The sequence below is a fragment of the Bactrocera latifrons genome, unplaced genomic scaffold (assembly GCF_001853355.1).
Source record: "Bactrocera latifrons isolate USDA-ARS-PBARC rearing strain unplaced genomic scaffold, ASM185335v1 scaffold_380, whole genome shotgun sequence".
Classification (NCBI taxonomy): Eukaryota; Metazoa; Arthropoda; class Insecta; order Diptera; family Tephritidae; genus Bactrocera; species Bactrocera latifrons.
The window spans coordinates 80,067-97,656 of NW_017537024.1; the positions used below are offsets into that span (position 1 = coordinate 80,067).

General features: G+C 37.6%; 2 protein-coding genes across 2 annotated transcripts; one reads left to right on the forward strand and one right to left on the reverse strand.

Annotated features, from left to right (window-relative positions):
• The first annotated feature begins 750 nt into the window (after nucleotides 1-750).
• On the forward strand, nucleotides 751-11,204 carry LOC108972152 (F-box/WD repeat-containing protein 7). The gene is made up of 8 exons (XM_018938656.1): nucleotides 751-936; nucleotides 3,991-5,328; nucleotides 5,413-7,542; nucleotides 7,621-7,802; nucleotides 7,873-8,098; nucleotides 8,214-8,424; nucleotides 8,507-8,678; nucleotides 8,760-11,204. The coding sequence occupies exons 2-8, from the start codon at nucleotides 4,030-4,032 to the stop codon at nucleotides 8,869-8,871; spliced, it is 4,332 nt and encodes a 1,443-aa protein (XP_018794201.1). The 5' UTR covers nucleotides 751-936; nucleotides 3,991-4,029; the 3' UTR covers nucleotides 8,872-11,204.
• A 1,211-nt stretch (nucleotides 11,205-12,415) lies between these two features.
• Nucleotides 12,416-15,956, reverse strand: LOC108972140 (kinesin-like protein KIF23). Its single transcript, XM_018938640.1, has 5 exons — nucleotides 15,790-15,956; nucleotides 14,983-15,732; nucleotides 14,374-14,920; nucleotides 13,361-14,248; nucleotides 12,416-13,296 (listed from the first exon to the last, which is right to left on the reverse strand). The coding sequence occupies exons 1-5, from the start codon at nucleotides 15,798-15,800 to the stop codon at nucleotides 12,790-12,792; spliced, it is 2,703 nt and encodes a 900-aa protein (XP_018794185.1). The 5' UTR covers nucleotides 15,801-15,956; the 3' UTR covers nucleotides 12,416-12,789.
• Between the last annotated feature and the right edge of the window lie 1,634 nt (nucleotides 15,957-17,590).

A 17,590-nucleotide genomic window follows, 5' to 3' on the forward strand; every position in this document is an offset into this window, starting at 1 on the left:
GAGACTTGAGTCGATTTTGCTATTCTGTAAGTGACAGTCACAAAATCGATTACATTTCATTATTCAGAGATAATTTTACACTGGAATGAAAATAAATATGTCAATAACAAATCGACATAGTCAAAAAACATAATTAGCAATAAAAATAAAAATATATGTTAATTTTAAACTTTTCGTGTTTGAGTTGTGTACAAAATATAAGAAAGCGCCAATCGATTAATATCTATACTGAATAGAGATCATCTTCAGTATATTAAAAATGGCAGAGCAGAGTTCTGTTTAGTTCTGTTTAGTTTTGTGACCTTCTAAATTTAGGCAATATTTTGAGACTAACGCTAGAGACTGTTTAGTGAATAGTAACTAGTCACAAATTGAGAATTTACCTTAAAATGTCTCAAATAGAGACTAGAGACTGGTTAAAGAATCCCGCTATATTGGAATTTAACGGATAGGTGGCTGCTAACCAGCCTTGGAAGAAACTGCTTTAACTTAAAAAATCAAGGCGCATAGAGAAAAATGAAAAAAGGGAATGGAAAATATCTAGGAAAAGGAGATCAAAGGCTCATTCGCGTAAAAAAAAAAATATTTTTTAAGAAGCCTTAACATTATATCACATTTGCAGCAAACGAAATTTTTCATAAAATATTTTATAATATAAAAATTCAAAGAGTACGGCAGCACTCGGATTTAAACTTGGCTACACTGATTACGCGAAGAAACACGAAGTTCTTTTTTTAATGGCTGGCAATTTTTATACGTCTCACTCACTGAAGAATTCGACAGTTTGCAAGAAAGAACTCAGAAGTATTTGGACATTAGAAAACTGCATAGAAAACTTTTAGTTATACTAAAATAATTGAATTAACGTTAAGGGCGTAGCAATCGCGGTGTACAGAGAAGGCCCAATAATTTGATTCGTATAAAGTGCACAGAAAGGTGAGAGCAAGGTTTTCTATATTAGAAGAATTGAAATTCTTCAAAGTGGTTTGTGACAGCAACAAAGGCATAAAACGAAACGTAAAAGAAGTTGCAATCATCGTCAAAGATGTTCTCTAATGTAAAATGTGCTGAATTACTGAAATTTTCATATTATGCATCGAGTTGGAGGCCATTTTCAGTGAAATTTTTTCGTTAATTTGCAAGTGTAATCGTCCTCATTGTACATGTGTATGTGTGTGTGTGTGAGTGCATCGTGAATGGGGCAGAGTAACAGTGAAAAGGTGGGGAGCCAAAGTAGCAGAAGAAAAAACCAAAAATTCCTGATTTGGGGTGCGTGACGTTTGTTAACAGCGGTGCGAGCGCGTGTGCGATTTTGTGTATGTGGTGGAGTAGCAATATGTCTGTATATGCTGTAGTGAAACTCATGGCGTCTCTGCTTTACTCTGCTACGTCGGCATTTTCTAATTTTTTTTTGTTTTCWTATATGTATGTATGTAAAGCGATTTGTTTTTTATCCGTGTAAAAACGTTAGCTGCACCGGAACTCGATGCGTCGCTACCCGTTTGTCGACATCATGCATTTCCCCCCCAGTAATTTGGGGTGGCATAATTTTTGACTAAGTAAATTTTAACTTTGTTTATTTCGTTTCGTACAAGTTCGTAGTGACAAACAATTATGATTCAATAGTTTATTTTGCCGTGGTATGTTTATCCGTGCAGTCTCACCGGTTGGACATTTTTACATATATTTCTAAATATTTCTAGTTAATTTTGGCAAAAGCTCCCAGTCATATACAATTTGAAGTTTATTTCTTCATATAACCATCCGAAATTATTACATACAATTTTTCCAGCATATATTTTATATCTTTCATATAGTTGCGATTTTTAGTGTACAATTAATATAAAATTCCGTTACAGTGCAACCCAAATTTTTCAGTATGGTATGACCTTATAAGCACAGGAACCTCTAGTTTTACATTCACAGCTGTGATAGTCATTGTGGTAACTTCTGCCCCGCAACCATCATATAATGTAGTGTCAGTTTTTCGACTATGCTCATCTTTTCATCTTCATTTTATTAGAAGCATACATTCTCTCAGGTAAGAATCAGTGTGCGAGAATTCTATTGTCCAAGTAACGCAGCAAGATGCTCATAAATAGCTTAGAAATTTATAAGTAGGTAAACGTGCAGCGCCGCTAACACCACAGACATTGTTTCCTAATAAAATGCAAAGCATACCGACACAAATGTCGCTAGATGTTCTTAATGTTGGTGGTGAGAAAACTTTAACGGACGTTAATAAACAAAAAATCATTTCATGAGGTGAAATGAACTTGTGGCTTTTGTTCTGCTATATAAATTATTAATATTTTGAATCGTTGTCTAATTAATTCTTCTTAAAGTTGAATTCAGGATGGTAGCGTATTAAAAAATTACTAAAAGTGAAATCCTAAACCTTTTACAAAGTTGATATAAATAACAATATAAAATTTCAATGCTATGTAGTTTGCAATTAGCTTTAAGAACGTGTTAACTAACGTATTATTGACGTTTTCAAATTATAAACGAGGTACGATTTGTTAAGTATATTTGCTTTTGATTGGCGGTGTTTCCAGATGTGTTGCCGTTTACAATTTCTTGTGAACAAGTACAAAAATGAGGAAAACGCATATTTCTCACAAAATATCGTATATGAACAGTAAAATGCTTTGGAATACAACAGCTGGCGTACCGCAATAACGTTGTCTGTGCATATGTAGAGAACGCCACCAAAGTATATACGCAAGTATATATTTTTTTGGTGGCGGCAGAAATTTTTGCCGCAAGGTGCTCGCAGCAATACGTTTCTTCGTCGTCATCAACACACGTTTGTGTGATTCTCTACTGTTTTCGCATTTATACAAAATCTTTGCTCCTCACCATGTTAAAATATTCACCGACACCAGTTAGTCGCAGTTCATTCGTCTCATTTATTTCGTTGATCACTCGATCATTCGCTTCTCCTTTTGACAGGGTTCGGTTCAACTCATTTACACATATCCATTGAGTATCGTCTTCATTCTGGTTACGCTCGATCGTTGCGGCTCGTTTACTCTGCTTTAATGCACTTTTGTGATTTCCTTTTGATTGTAATGCAATTGGTATTTTTTTTTTATTTTTTACTACAAAGGCAACCTCTCATAGGCAGGCAGACACTTTGAATTGTTGGATCGTGTGTTGGGTTTGCTGGCTAGTTGACTGGCTGCGTACTCATGTACTGTCTTTCCCACCGATTCTTTTTGGCAGTTACATACTTGTATGTTTGTATGTGATTTTTGCTTTATTTACTTTTTCTTTTTTGTTTTTGTACGTATGTGTTTGACGTGTGTATGTGTGCATGTACCCATGAGAATCGCCATTTGAACGTGAGACAATGGGTACTATTTGTGATCAGTTGTTGTTGTTGTTGAATGCCATCATTGATGGTGTAGTACTAAATGCTTTTTCTTTGCTGTTGGTGTAATTTAAACTGCCTTTGTTGTGTTAGCTTACTGTCTTTTCTGCTGTGGTAGTGTGTGTATGGGAATTTTTGAATTCGCATTTGCACTACCCGTCCACAGTGAGATGAGTACGCTACAACGCCTGTGAGTATGAGTACACGTTTTTACCATACAAACAACCAGTATGTTTGCGGAATACTTGTGGGAATTTCGTGCGAGAAGATCATCGTCCGTACAAACAAGAGTTCTTTGATTGTCTTTTTTTTTTATTATTTTATTTACTTAAATTTTAGTTTACATAATCGCTGTGGGTGAATGTAGTATCGAATTTCTACACTTGCATATTAGAGACTAGGACCAATAGGTTATTAATATGTATTTCTTATAAAAATTAAAATTTGTGTGATAATGTATGTATGTATGTCGTAACTAATTAATAAAAATATGTGCAGACTAAAGCGCATTAAAATTTTGCTCTTGTTGGTGTACTATATTTCTAAACAATTAACTAATCCATAATTTATTTATATGCATATTATCACTTACTAAAACAATTTTTACCTGACAGCGTACTATATTTGGAGACAACTGCTGGTCGTACCGTATTATGGAAGAAAAATGTCCCAAATTTATTGATTCGAATATATTTGGCATTGCTACAACCACCGTTGTTGCTGCCGGTAACAATAAAAAGGAACAATCAGATTCACTATCACTGAATCAACGACCTTCAACTTCGTTCAATTTGAATACGGCCTCAATGTCGCTGTTGCAAGGTGAATTCGTTGACTCACGACATGATTTTGCAGAAGTTTTGGACGACGAAACTACTACTTCCGGGGTATTGGAAACATTTGAAATAAGTTCGTCTAATTCTCTACCGCCAAGCAGTTCAGATGGCCACAGAGAGGTTGTGGTGGACGACAGTTCTTCTACAGATACAATTAAATTAGTGGGAGTATCGGACGACACTTCGTGCACCAACAAGAAATTTTTGGATGTCTCAGAAGTTTTTGTAATAAATGATGATGATGATGATGATGACGATGATGAAGGTGTTGTGCCGGAAAGCGAAGTAGCGGAAGTGGAAGATGTATCTTTAGCGCCTGCGAATGAAAATGATATTAATCAACATTGTTTGGAAGATAATTCCAATCAGCATGAGCACAATCGTTTTTCGACAAACAGTACCAATAGTCAATTGAGCAATGATATGGGCAGCGTTATTGTGACGAATGGACACGGTGCGACAATTTATCTTGAAACACCAGTGGTGGAGGAACAAAATCAACATCATGCTCAGCTAAATAACATCGGTGGTGGGGAAAAAGGTGAGTTTGGTGAGAAAACAGGAAAACCCAAACGTCTGAGCGATGAATTTATGCAAACAGATGAGGCAGAACCATTTGGCAAAATGGATAAAAACAATGCTCGAACTACAAACGGCGAAGCTATGTCTAGCGTAATAACAGCATTTTTAGGGCTTGATGGCAATGAAATACTTCCTGATCGCATGTCGTTTCGACTGAAAAAAATGAACATAAGCAACACGACTAGTGAAAAGCTACGCGAACGTCCTTCCAGTTCAAGAAGCAACGAAAATAATATTGTAATATTACCAAGGCCACAAATTGCCGATATCAAAACGATTGATGCGATAGAACGCACCGATTTCGAGGAAGAGCAACGGTTGACAGGTGGTATTATTTTGAAAAATAGCACAGTCGCGAAGAAAAATATGCTTAACTTAAGGCTGATAAAATCGTCATGTATGCAGAATCAGCAAAAAGACTCAGGAAGCCAACAGGCACAATTTGAGTTGGGAGATGATTGCCCCAGCAGCAGCAGCAATATAAATAATAGCAGTCACAACGGTGTTGGTCGTGCAGTTTCATCTGACAGCAAGGTATTTATTACTTGTTTATATGTTGTGCTATTTATTGCTTTTTAAAGTTATGTGTATATGATAATTAACGTTATTTTTTTTTAGTGCGCTTACAAGGATCCAACATCAACGCCAACAAGTAGTCGCCCTCACACCAGTCGTTTAACCAAATCTACTGCCAAACTTAATTTGTGCTCTTCTCTAAGTCATCCCCTACATCGGCAAACACAATCATTTCAAGATCGAACCAAAGGTGCCAACAATTCCAAAACACAGCTAAAAACACAAACTGGCAATAAAAACAGTCTGACATCGTTAACCTCGTCCTCCCATACGTTTACGAATTCCGTTTCGTCGGCATCTACATCTACAACTGCTTCTTCGTCCTCCGCAGCGGCATCATCTTCTTCATCATCATTATCTTCGTCTACATCATCTTCAGTGATTGTAGAGGCACCTACTGCCACATCGACTTCATCCTCATCATTGCCAGGCGCCGCGGCCTGCACAGTTGGCAGCGGGGGAGCGGAAATATACTCAAACTCTAATTCGAATGACAGCCTTATGAGTAGTACATCAACAACCATCAATTGTGGACAGCGAGTGCAACAGCAGCAGCAACCGCAACAGGCACAGCAGCAGCAGCAGCAACAACAACAACAACAGCAGCAGCAGCTGATCCCCTATATATTGGTTGATAAGTCCGATGTAGGAGGCTGTAGTCGCACAAGTTCTATGCATGCCGTTGTAGCAGTAGCTGCAGATAATGCTGCACTCGCTGCAGCTTCCACAGGCGGCGCCGAAGTCATTCCTGTTTTCGATGACGCTCAACCTTCAACTTCGTCTGCTCGCTGTCATTATGCTCCGTCCATGAAGAATTTACGTCAGGTACACGCTAGCGCTCAAACGAATGAACGTTACCTTAGACGTTCTGTTGGGTCACTGGATTCGGGAAATGTCAATGCCCTTCCAACTACAGCAAGATTTCGTCGGCGCGCCGAATTTGCTGCTCAGTTGACCAATCCTCCTGATGATATGTCTCTTGAAGCTTTCAAAGCATTGGCCCAAGCTGCAGCTCAAGCAGTTATGTCTGATTATAATGAGGAAGCTTCGTGGGCCGATTGTGACGAGAACACTTCCGATGAGGAAATATGTACTTGCAATCATAGTAGTAGTAGCAGTGCAAGTAATAGCAGTCACGGTGGTAGCAATACCAGCTTAAACGAGACGGACGTTGATGGAGCTGATATTTCTTCGACCGGCGCTGGTGCCGATGTCAGCGCCAATTGCACAGCCAAAGATGGTGATCTGTCAAATTATATACAAATGGTTTCGATATCAGAGGAGGTGGGTGGCAATGGCGGCGCGAACAACACTGCGGAAAATGCATCCACCTGTGCGCACATTAACGCTCAACAGCGTAAGCGCAAATACGATAGCCGTTTGCCGGATGCCAACGCCAATGCAGTAATATCCAGCAGCGGTAATACTGCCAACATTGACGATGCTAATGGAAGAAAGCGTATAGCTTATGATTTTGCATTAACTCCACGCCACTGTAGTGCTTTAGTAGCTAAACCCTCCACAACTTCAACACAATTGGCACCGCTGTCAGCCATCAGTAATTCACCTGTGGGTCGACGAACTCCGCGTTCCATAATACCTACACGTGAGAATCCACCTCCCGAATTACAACATTGGCTGACACAATTTCAACGTTGGACACATGTTGAGCGACTGATGGCCATCGATCGTCTGATTGAGTATTGCGAGCCAACACAAGTTCGTCACATGATGAAAGTGATTGAACCACAATTCCAACGCGACTTTATTTCACTGCTGCCGCGTGAGCTAGCACTGCAAGTGCTTACTTATTTGGATCCAAAAGATTTGTTGCGTGCCGCGCAGACTTGTCGCAGTTGGCGCTTTTTATGTGATGATAATTTGTTGTGGAAGGAGAAATGTCGCAAGGCGCAAATACTCACGGAGCCACGTACGGATCGACCGAAGCGCGGACGAGCGGGCAATATGCCACCAATCGCCTCACCGTGGAAAGCGGCATATATGCGCCAGCATATAATCGAAATGAACTGGCGTTCGCGACCAATACGCGAACCGAAAGTACTGAAAGGGCATGACGATCATGTCATCACTTGCCTGCAATTTTGCGGCAATCGCATAGTGTCCGGCTCAGATGACAATACATTGAAGGTTTGGTCTGCTGTGACTGGCAGGGTAAGTTGGGTGTTTCATTATAGCTATATAATCCATACTTGACATTTACAAATATCAATTGTGGTGTTTTATTTATAGTGTTTACGCACGCTGGTGGGTCATACTGGTGGCGTCTGGTCCTCGCAGATGGCGGGTAATATAATAATCTCAGGTAGTACCGATCGCACGCTGAAAGTCTGGGACATGGATTCCGGTCAATGTTTACACACATTGCAGGGGCATACCTCCACCGTGCGATGTATGCATTTACACGGCAATAAGTGAGTACTAATTAATATTTGCTGAATCACGATGTTTAAATGCATTTTTTTTCTTTTTTTTTTGTTGTAGAGTCGTCAGTGGTTCGCGCGATGCGACTTTACGTGTTTGGGATATTGTGCAAGGTATATGTTTGCATGTTTTGGTGGGTCATTTGGCGGCGGTGCGTTGTGTGCAATATGATGGCAAATTGATTGTGTCGGGAGCTTACGATTACATGGTGAAGATTTGGCATCCCGAACGGCAGGAGTGTCTACACACCCTCTCAGGGCACTCAAATCGTGTTTATTCTTTGCAGGTAATATATTGTTTATTTGTGAAAGTGATGTATTATTTATTATATCGATTATTATAAATTTATCGTTTATGAACGAAAATGTTTATTGAAACTTTAATTCATCTACCATTTATAGTTCGATGGAATACATGTGGTATCCGGTTCGTTAGATACCTCTATACGAGTTTGGGACGTTGAGACTGGTAATTTGAAGCATATACTCATGGGTCATCAAAGTCTAACATCTGGCATGGAATTGCGTCAGAATATTTTGGTATCTGGTAATGCGGATTCCACGGTGAAAGTTTGGGATATCACAACAGGGCAATGCTTGCAAACTTTGTCAGGTGAGTGCAAAATATTTCTAATCCGAAATTGGTTTCATTCATGCAATTTAATATTACTAACATATATATTTTGTGCGTTTAGGTCCCAATAAACATCAATCGGCTGTAACGTGCTTGCAATTCAATTCACGTTTTGTGGTAACGAGCTCTGATGATGGCACCGTGAAGCTGTGGGATGTGAAAACTGGCGAATTCATACGTAATTTGGTCGCACTGGATTCAGGCGGATCCGGTGGCGTTGTCTGGCGCATAAGGTATGTAACGAACGCAGAAGATTTTTTCATTATCAAAATATTCCAACTTTAACGGTATTGTATCTCGATTGTTTTGTTTAGAGCGAACGATACAAAATTAATATGCGCAGTCGGTTCGCGTAACGGTACGGAAGAAACCAAACTCATGGTTTTGGACTTTGATGTAGAAGGAGCTTGTGTAAAATGTTCATAGAAAATGTGACAACCGGTTGCTGCAAATAAATACTACATCTAATTAAACATATTACACCTAAGGAGCAGAAATTCATAGTGGCAGCATGTGTCAGCAGAAAAACAAAAAAAAAAAAGAACAGCAAACACCTCACATAAGACTCGACAAACGAGTCACATGTTTGTATGTATACTGATTTCGTTGTCCAATTTTCTGCTGGAAGTTTACCTCCCTAAGTTTAGTACGAAAATAATGGTTTACCCTGATGTCATGTTGAGAAAATGCCGGCAAACAAAAAAACATGACCTTATTGGGTGCACAGATATATGTATTTTAAAGGCTATCTGAACTAAATATTAACTGCTGCAATTCACATAAGATAATTGGTAATAATTGAGATAGGCGGTACCCAATTGGAGGACGTGCATACAAAGTAAGCTCTAAATATTAAGCAGAACTTTAAATTTTTTAAGCTTAACATTAATTTAGTTGAGAACTCTTCATGCATTTGCTTAAAATTTAATTATCATGCAGAAATGAAAATGCAAAAAATTCCATGTCTATATCTTCCAGTTGGGTATAACGATAAAATTGTGTCTATCTCCAAAAAATATGGCAAGTGAGCAAAACCATGTAGAGTTTAGAAAATTTAATTTTGGTAATTCGTTTTACATTACTCGCATATACAACAGCAGGAGGAAATTCAAAAACATTTAAACACATATTTTTTGTGTTAGTAGTACAACTAATTTGTATTTTTAATGTTTACATATTTCAATTAATTTAAGTTAAAGAGTTTGAACTTAACACATTTTAAACGAATTCGTCTGATAAAACAGTGGAAAAATCGTAACAATATAGATCATATTAATAATGAGAGCTTTATAATCTTATCATGTACGAGTATGCATAGCGATTTGGTTTGCGAATACGAACATACCTACCTACTTACTTATAAAATAATGTCAATTGAAGTTGTTGTAAAATTTACATGTTTCATGCTGCAACACTTGGCTGCATACATATATATTTCTATATGCAGATATTGTGCATTATCGTTTCACTTCTGTGTTTATTTTTATTTTTTTCCTTACTATTGTACTGTTAAATCTTTTTATGTTGTTGGCAAAGCTTGAAACCTCAGCAATTTGCGAACAGCAAGTATTTCAAGCATACTCATGCGCATTGAAGTAATTGTAAACGATTTTATTTAGAGATTTTCAAACGAAAATTATGTTCTTCCACAGACACCACCATTCGGCACAGTTTTCCGTTGTGCTTGTGATGGTGCGTAATTTGTTACAAAAAAATTAGTAAATTTCTGTTTTACTTTTTTTTAAACAACTCAAGTTTTAAGAGTCATCACGTTAATAGTTTTGTTTAAATTGTGTTATCAAACCAAACATTCACATACAGTTGTTAGGTAGTATTTTTTTTTTTTTTTAATTATTATTATTATAAAAATATGTATTTTCACGATTTGTTAGCTTCGTTCATTGCATTCAGAGCAAACGCGCAATTGTTATAGTCTGTTTAAGAAACAAACAACACATTATTTAGGCAACGCAGTCCGAATCTTCAGTTGATTAATTTGAAAAATGGCTTGTTGCATTTTAAAATAATTATATTTGCCACGAATATTGCCATGCATAAGAATTTACACATACATTTTCTGCAAAGAGAATCCGAATGCATATTTATATAGAGAAAAAAAGTAAAAAAAAAACGGCTAAACAAATTGAACAAAAAATGCAAACCACAAAAAAACAAAGAATCGAGGAAGATACAACCGTACACACAAGCATAAGTTTGAATGTATGTATAAGATTTGTGAATTTGTGTAGCAACGCACACATGCATAGACAACGCCTCACAACGCATGATAGCTAGGGTGTGTAGTACATATAAATGACTATTAAGCCTTTGAAAAAATTGTTTTTGATAAGCTTATGAAAAAACCCCTGATTTTGGGTTTTTAATGAAATTATTGTTTTATTTTATATTCGTTTATAAGTCACGTGGTATAACATGTGCAAGCTCGTTCGCTGGAAGCCGATTCATGTTTATGTGTCCGTGTGTGTGTGTGTGCGTATAGAATATATTAAGTGAAGCATAAAAGAGAAGAAAACAAATTGAATATTAAATTTTAATTATAGACTGATTTATTAGTAACTAATCTATATTTTAATAACATTACTGTATCAGTTTAAGTATAACAAAAAAGCATAAGAAAACAAAAACGCGATGCGAAAAGTATGAAAAACAAATAATACATTAAAGTTCAGGTCAAAATTTTGCCGTCACATGAAAACAACAGCAGCAGCAACAAGTCAAGCGAAATAAAAAAAAAAAAAAACAAAAACGTGTTGGCTTCTCACCACGATCACACATAATCAGTATATAAAGCGTAAATATATACACACATCAAATACAAATAAATATAGTTACATATATATATTTATATATAGTGACGAAACACATTCATACATCATCAAATCATTATTTCATCGTTTCATCACGCCGCCACTCGTTGTGGACACCACAGACGCTTGCTTGTTGTTTGCTTGATTTGTGCGCGCGCGCAAGCGTAACAGCTATTATTGTAAAAGCATCCAATAATGAATGTACTAAAACTCTAAAAATAAACAAATTAATTGCATATATACTATAATGAAATGCAAAACAATTACATACATATATCTATAATCGCAATAAATTCATAAATTGATTAATAAAATACAGTAAATGTAAACAAAATATAGAAACTTGCTTTACTTTATTACACAAAGGTTGGGTAACTTGCTTTAATTGCGCATTTTGGAAATTGCCGCAACAATATGGAGACACACAGACGAGAATGCTCCAAACTTGTCAAGTGTCTCCCGTCGAACACCTATGTATACAGTGAGGCCCGTATGCTCCCATTTAAAGAGCATAATGAACACCTGCGCAAGTAGTGCCTGATAGGGTGCTTTGGCAGAAATCATGCCTGCAGTGACTTGCTTGTAGCGGAACCGCCTCCTAGGAGCATCAAAAGGTCACTCCCCAACTACGTCGACGGCATCAAACAATATGCCGACCCGACTTCGGACGCAACTAACTTCCGACAAACACTGGCCCCCATTCACAGTGGATCCATCAACATCTCACCGACTCCCTTTCAGTGAACGAAGTACTTGGAGTCAAAACACCACCCACTGCAGACGAAGAGCTCGAGTTGGCGCGAGATACGAGAGTGACCCTTGCGCAGCTGCATTCTGGATAATGTAGCAGGTTAAACTTCTCCCTATGGTCCCACTGCGTCGAAATAGCACGTTTCTTGGGCCTAATGTTGAATGAGATCGATGACAACTTATCTAATCCTCACCATCCTGGCGGGGTTTAAGTAACGGTTACCGCAACATTTTCATTAAAACTCTTTAGTCCTAGTAAAATTTCATCAGATACTGTTTAAGTATAAAGGTGCTTGAAAGAAACCCTTTTCCCCCCGTATTCAAAATCACCAATAACGTAACTTTTTTTTTTGTTTTTTAAATTCATTTTTATTTTCTATTTCAAAATACTTCGTTGTTTGCAGTTTTAAAAGCTTGCAAATACATTGATGTGACGAGTATATATTTAGTTACAAATAATATGTATAATACCGTGATTTAATACGAAGTTTAAAAGTAAATGCAATAACAAAAAAGAATTACAAGAAAATACCGTTCAGCCAGTTTCTGTTTTAGATTAATTAAGTAAACAACGATTAGAATCATTAATACCACAATATATTGAAACTAAATAATATCTCTGCAAATATATGAGGTTTGGGGATTTAACTATTCACTGTGGTAACTGTTAAAAATAATAATAATTAAAAAATAAATTTTAATACAAAGTGATGGTATATCGTCATCATTATTATTGTAGTTCGCAAAGGACGGTTGCATAATCTCTCTACACTTTGGTGCGTTTATTATTATGACCTTCGATGCCCACACTACACCGCGACATCAACTCTTGCGCAGCATTAGTGTCGCCACTGAACGCCGCCGCCGACATTGCCGACGAGGTTGCAACACCCAAACCACTAAGTGTTGCACCGCCGCCACCGTTGCTTGGACGTTTGCGGTTTGGCGATGGCACCGGTGACTTCTGCTTCAAACATTCCACATCATCGAACACAACTTGTGCGCCACCGCCACAGGTCGGTATAACATTGCCTTTGTAGAGCTTGGTTTCAACATCACCGTCTGTGTCTGCCTCTTGTGAAACCAGACAGTACTTGGTGTTCTTGTGATGCGTCAACTCTTTGGCGTCGGTTAGTTTCGTTACAGATTTACGATTTTTCAGATATGGTTGGAGAATAGTACCGAGTGGCACAGGATTGGGTGCACGATGCTCGATCCACTTTTCGCCAGCAGAACGTGAGCGGCGATGTCTATTGTTAGCTGCAGCCATGCCCTGTCGACAAATAAACAGTTGATAATTTCAATATACTATATATTAATATTATATGCAAACTTACCCTAACATGGCGTGGTGTGGCATATATTTCAGTGCGCGCGCTATGCACTTGTGTCGATTCGCCACGTGTGGCTGACGGTGGCTCTGAAATCGCCAATTTGTTGTCCAGAATATCATCATTGCTATTTCGACGCACCAAAGTGGGTATATCCTCCGATTGTATAATATTGGACACGAGGCGTAATTTTTCATCGCGCACGCGCATCTTTTCACGCATTTTGTCGCGCTGTTCGCGTAAGCGTATTTCCAGTTCACGATCTTTTTTATCCACCTCCACCGCGAGCTTAGATGTATATTTCTTCTTTTGTTTTTCTTTTTCTTGTTCTTTTTGATTGATCAAATTTTGTTGATCTCTTAATTTTCTGGTAAGTTCATCGATCTGTCTTTCCCGATTACCCAATTTGTTGTTAAGTTCATCGATTGAGCTCTCATGCACACGTAATTTATTCTCCATGGCAATCATGCGATCGCGTTCTTGTTTGTAAACCGTTTTTAGTGATGCCAATTCCGTACGTAATTGTAAATTCTCTCGCTCCATTTGCATCAGGTGCGCTCTGAAATTATCACAACGAGTCTCTAGATCGGCGCACAATATTTTCCTTTTTTCTATGCGTTGCATTAAATACTGCATCAATTCTTGTATGGCGGTCTGCGCTTCCGGACTATCGATTTTGTAATCAGGAAAACCGGGTCCCAATGAGTACACCAAACCAATGTCCACATCCAATTTGTTCGCTTCGGTATGCCCCAAGTCATTGAGGTTGTTCACCGCTATCTTAAAGAGCTTGTTTGCCTTTCGACGTCCGGGAGTTAAACCAAGATCCGGTTTCATGGGTGTGGCGCGAGCAATCTGTACTTCTTGTGTCATCTCGGCAAATTTCATTACTTGCTGAATATACGAAATATTAATAAGCGTTAATAAATGATTCAAATGATCAAATTATCAATAACACAAAACTTTCAAATGCACCGAAAACATAATTTGAAAATATATACTACATATTTATGCCTTACTGTGTTTTCGTCATAATCCTCTGCTCGCGGATTGATACACACAATCATCGACACTTGTCCCTCACCGTCGAAGTAGTTTTTGAACATATGTGTGAGTTTTGAGTCGCGGTATGGAATTTTCTTGGGTGCACTATTTAGTGGCGCTTGTTGATTTTCGCGTAGATATTCCAGACACGTTCGTAGAGTCATTAATGAATTGTTTATACTTGATGCTTCGCGCAAACGCATTCCTGTATTTTTTGTACGTGATGAACGTTCGCTACCCGCCAAGTCTACCAGTGATAGCTGACTTACTACAATGGTGCGTTTATCTTGCACAACATGCTCTCCTTGACAATCCGTCGGCGCTTGTACCAAACGTATGTTAAATACAGAATGACTACGACTAGATTCTGCATTTAGCACTGTGTGACCCATACGTTTGCGTTTCTGACCAAATTGGAAAGCTTCAATAGCTTCCTCAACTGATTTTATTTCTATTTCAGTTACACCGTGTACAAACATGTTGTTTTTGGCATCTGACCGAATAATTTTGCTTTGCAAAGTTCTAAAAGCAAAATAAAATGTACAAACATAAATTAGATGGAATAAAATAGAGCAGTAGCTTACTTCTGAGGTGCATCTTCTTCGAGCAGATCATAGACACTATTATTGTAAATTTCAATATATGTCACAAAAACTGCAAACATATTATCTTCTTCGAGCCCGTGTAAGGGTGCTGCCTCACATGAGGCTTGTGAAGCGATTTCAGGATCAGAATCTTTACGTCTTAACGCGTTGCGCTCTCCCGCTGCAAAACGCCTATTCATTTCTGCCTGTCGTTCAAGTAGAGCGTCTGCTTCAGACAATATTTCAAATCCGTTTAGTTTGTCAGGTTTGAAAATATATTTCTTTGCTTGATAGTCTGATATTGTTTTGAACAGCGCATCTAAACAACGTGGCATAACACCGCGATGACGAGAATCCCCTGTCATTGTGTACGTTTTACCACTCCCAGTGACACCATAGGTAAATAAAAGACTATTTCGACCCCGTATTAGATTCTCAACCAACGGTTGAGCTACAGCATTAAATACATCACCTTGGGAAACGTGTGGTTCAAAGACGTGCTTGAAAATATACTGCATTTCACGATGTGCTCCCTGTTTATGTTGCAAGGCTTGATCTGGTGGCGTTAAGATCACGGTGGTAGAGTTTTTTACTCGCACACTGGACAAATCTGCATCGGATTGCAATGGTCGTACGCGACAGTAAACATGCACAGGATCACGAGGCTTATTGGGATCATGATCAGATTTACGATCATTATGATTGGTTTGACAACGTGGAGTTTTTGGTAGACGCAATGGCGTGCGTGCGCTGTAAAGCAAAAATTCGTATTAGCATTCACATTATCACAGTTATGAGTCTACTTACATTGTCTTCATTATGCGTTTGTATGATAATTCTTATATGTTCTTTTTATAGCTTTGAATATTTCTTGCAAAACACATTTAAACGAATTATGTATTTTTTATTCCATCAAACAAAAACTGAAAATTTTTGTGTCCTTGTGCCTTTCAGTTATTTTGAACATGAGCTGTCATTCGAATGACGCGCTATTTTAGCTGAAACAGAGTTGCTTCTCCAAGCAATTCACAAACATTTAGTGTGATAATTGTGAATTAAAGGGTATGTATCACCTACAGATGGAGCTCGGGTGAAATTCAGCAGCATGAATTGTCGGAAGTTGTGTTTAAATACAAATTTTTTTTTAAAGGGTAGTAAATAGAAATTAAAACCTGTTTGAATTAAAAAAAAGCTCAGGCTCTTATAGCCTTGACAGACCGCAGCCTTATTCGCGTTCAATTGAGGGCATAATTAGATCCAATTTTGTAGGCTAGTTACTACAAAATATCGAAACTGGCAAAATTGCGTTTAAGAGAGCAATCTAGTTATGAGAGCGGATATCTACGGATACAATCTATTTTGGGCAAATAACAAGTTTTCATTTAAATTGGTGAGCAGAAACTGAGAACAACAACAACTACGCTCTCATTATCGAAGGACTGCTCATGAACTTATATGAAGCATTATTGCAGCTAGTGAACATCTGACTGGTATTTAGTAATATTTTCAGTTTGATAGAATTAAAATGGATACAAGCAAATCATTGCTGTTGTCAGTAGAACAGTTGGAACAAAACCAACATTCATTAAAAGAAAATATAAATATAGTTTTGTATATTAATTGAAGATATAAAATTGATGTATGGAACGGAAAAGGGTGTACAGGTAACTCGTACAACAGTGCCGTTGATAAAGGAAAAGAGGTCCTTGCAATGTGTAAGTTTAGTATATTGTATATTTTATATATGTACATATATATTCCTTTTTCATATCTTTGTGATTTTGCATTTTCCTACAGAAAAATTGCGAACATCTCCATTGCCAACGCAAGCATCCTTTCTTTCGTCTTCATCTCAGCCGGCACTGTCTCTCAAGTCACCTTTACCATCTTCGGTACCAATGCCGCCGTTATCTGCGTCGCCGCTTGACACTTCGGTATCTGTAAGCGATCGGAATTACACCGATGAAGGGTCGGCAGAATTCTGCCGTTACAACAACAACAACAACAACAACGAAGTGGTAAAGATAATGAAGCAGCAAACGGATATTTTAAAAACTGCTGCAGAGGATTCAAAGCGCTTGAAAGAAGACATTGTTGAGGCGATTCGTGAGCATAATAGCTTGTTAAAAAGTTTCATATTTCTAATCGAAAAATTTATTTGCAAACTTTGAGATTTTATTTTCCAAATGTTAAGTTATTCTAAAGTTAAAGAAAATGTAATTTAAATAAAAAATCAACAAAATACGTTAACCTCGGTTGCACTTAAGTTATAATACCCTTCACACATACAAAAGATTCCATACAGGATCTTGATTTTGATCAGCATCTTCCTTTTTCGACAGAACCCTAAGGGGCATAATACAGCAAACCAAGTTGAGCTAAACCTTTTACAAATATCTTTGTTTCTTCTGAGTCTGGAAGATAAAAATTGATACTGTTCCCTAAATTATTGTATTCAACAAAAATTTAACTATCGGGTGATTTTTTAAGAGCTTGATAACTTTTTTAAAAAAAAAAACGCATAAAATTTGCAAAATCTCATCGGTTCTTTATTTGAAACGTTAGATTGGTTCATGACATTTACTTTTTGAAGATAATTTCATTTAAA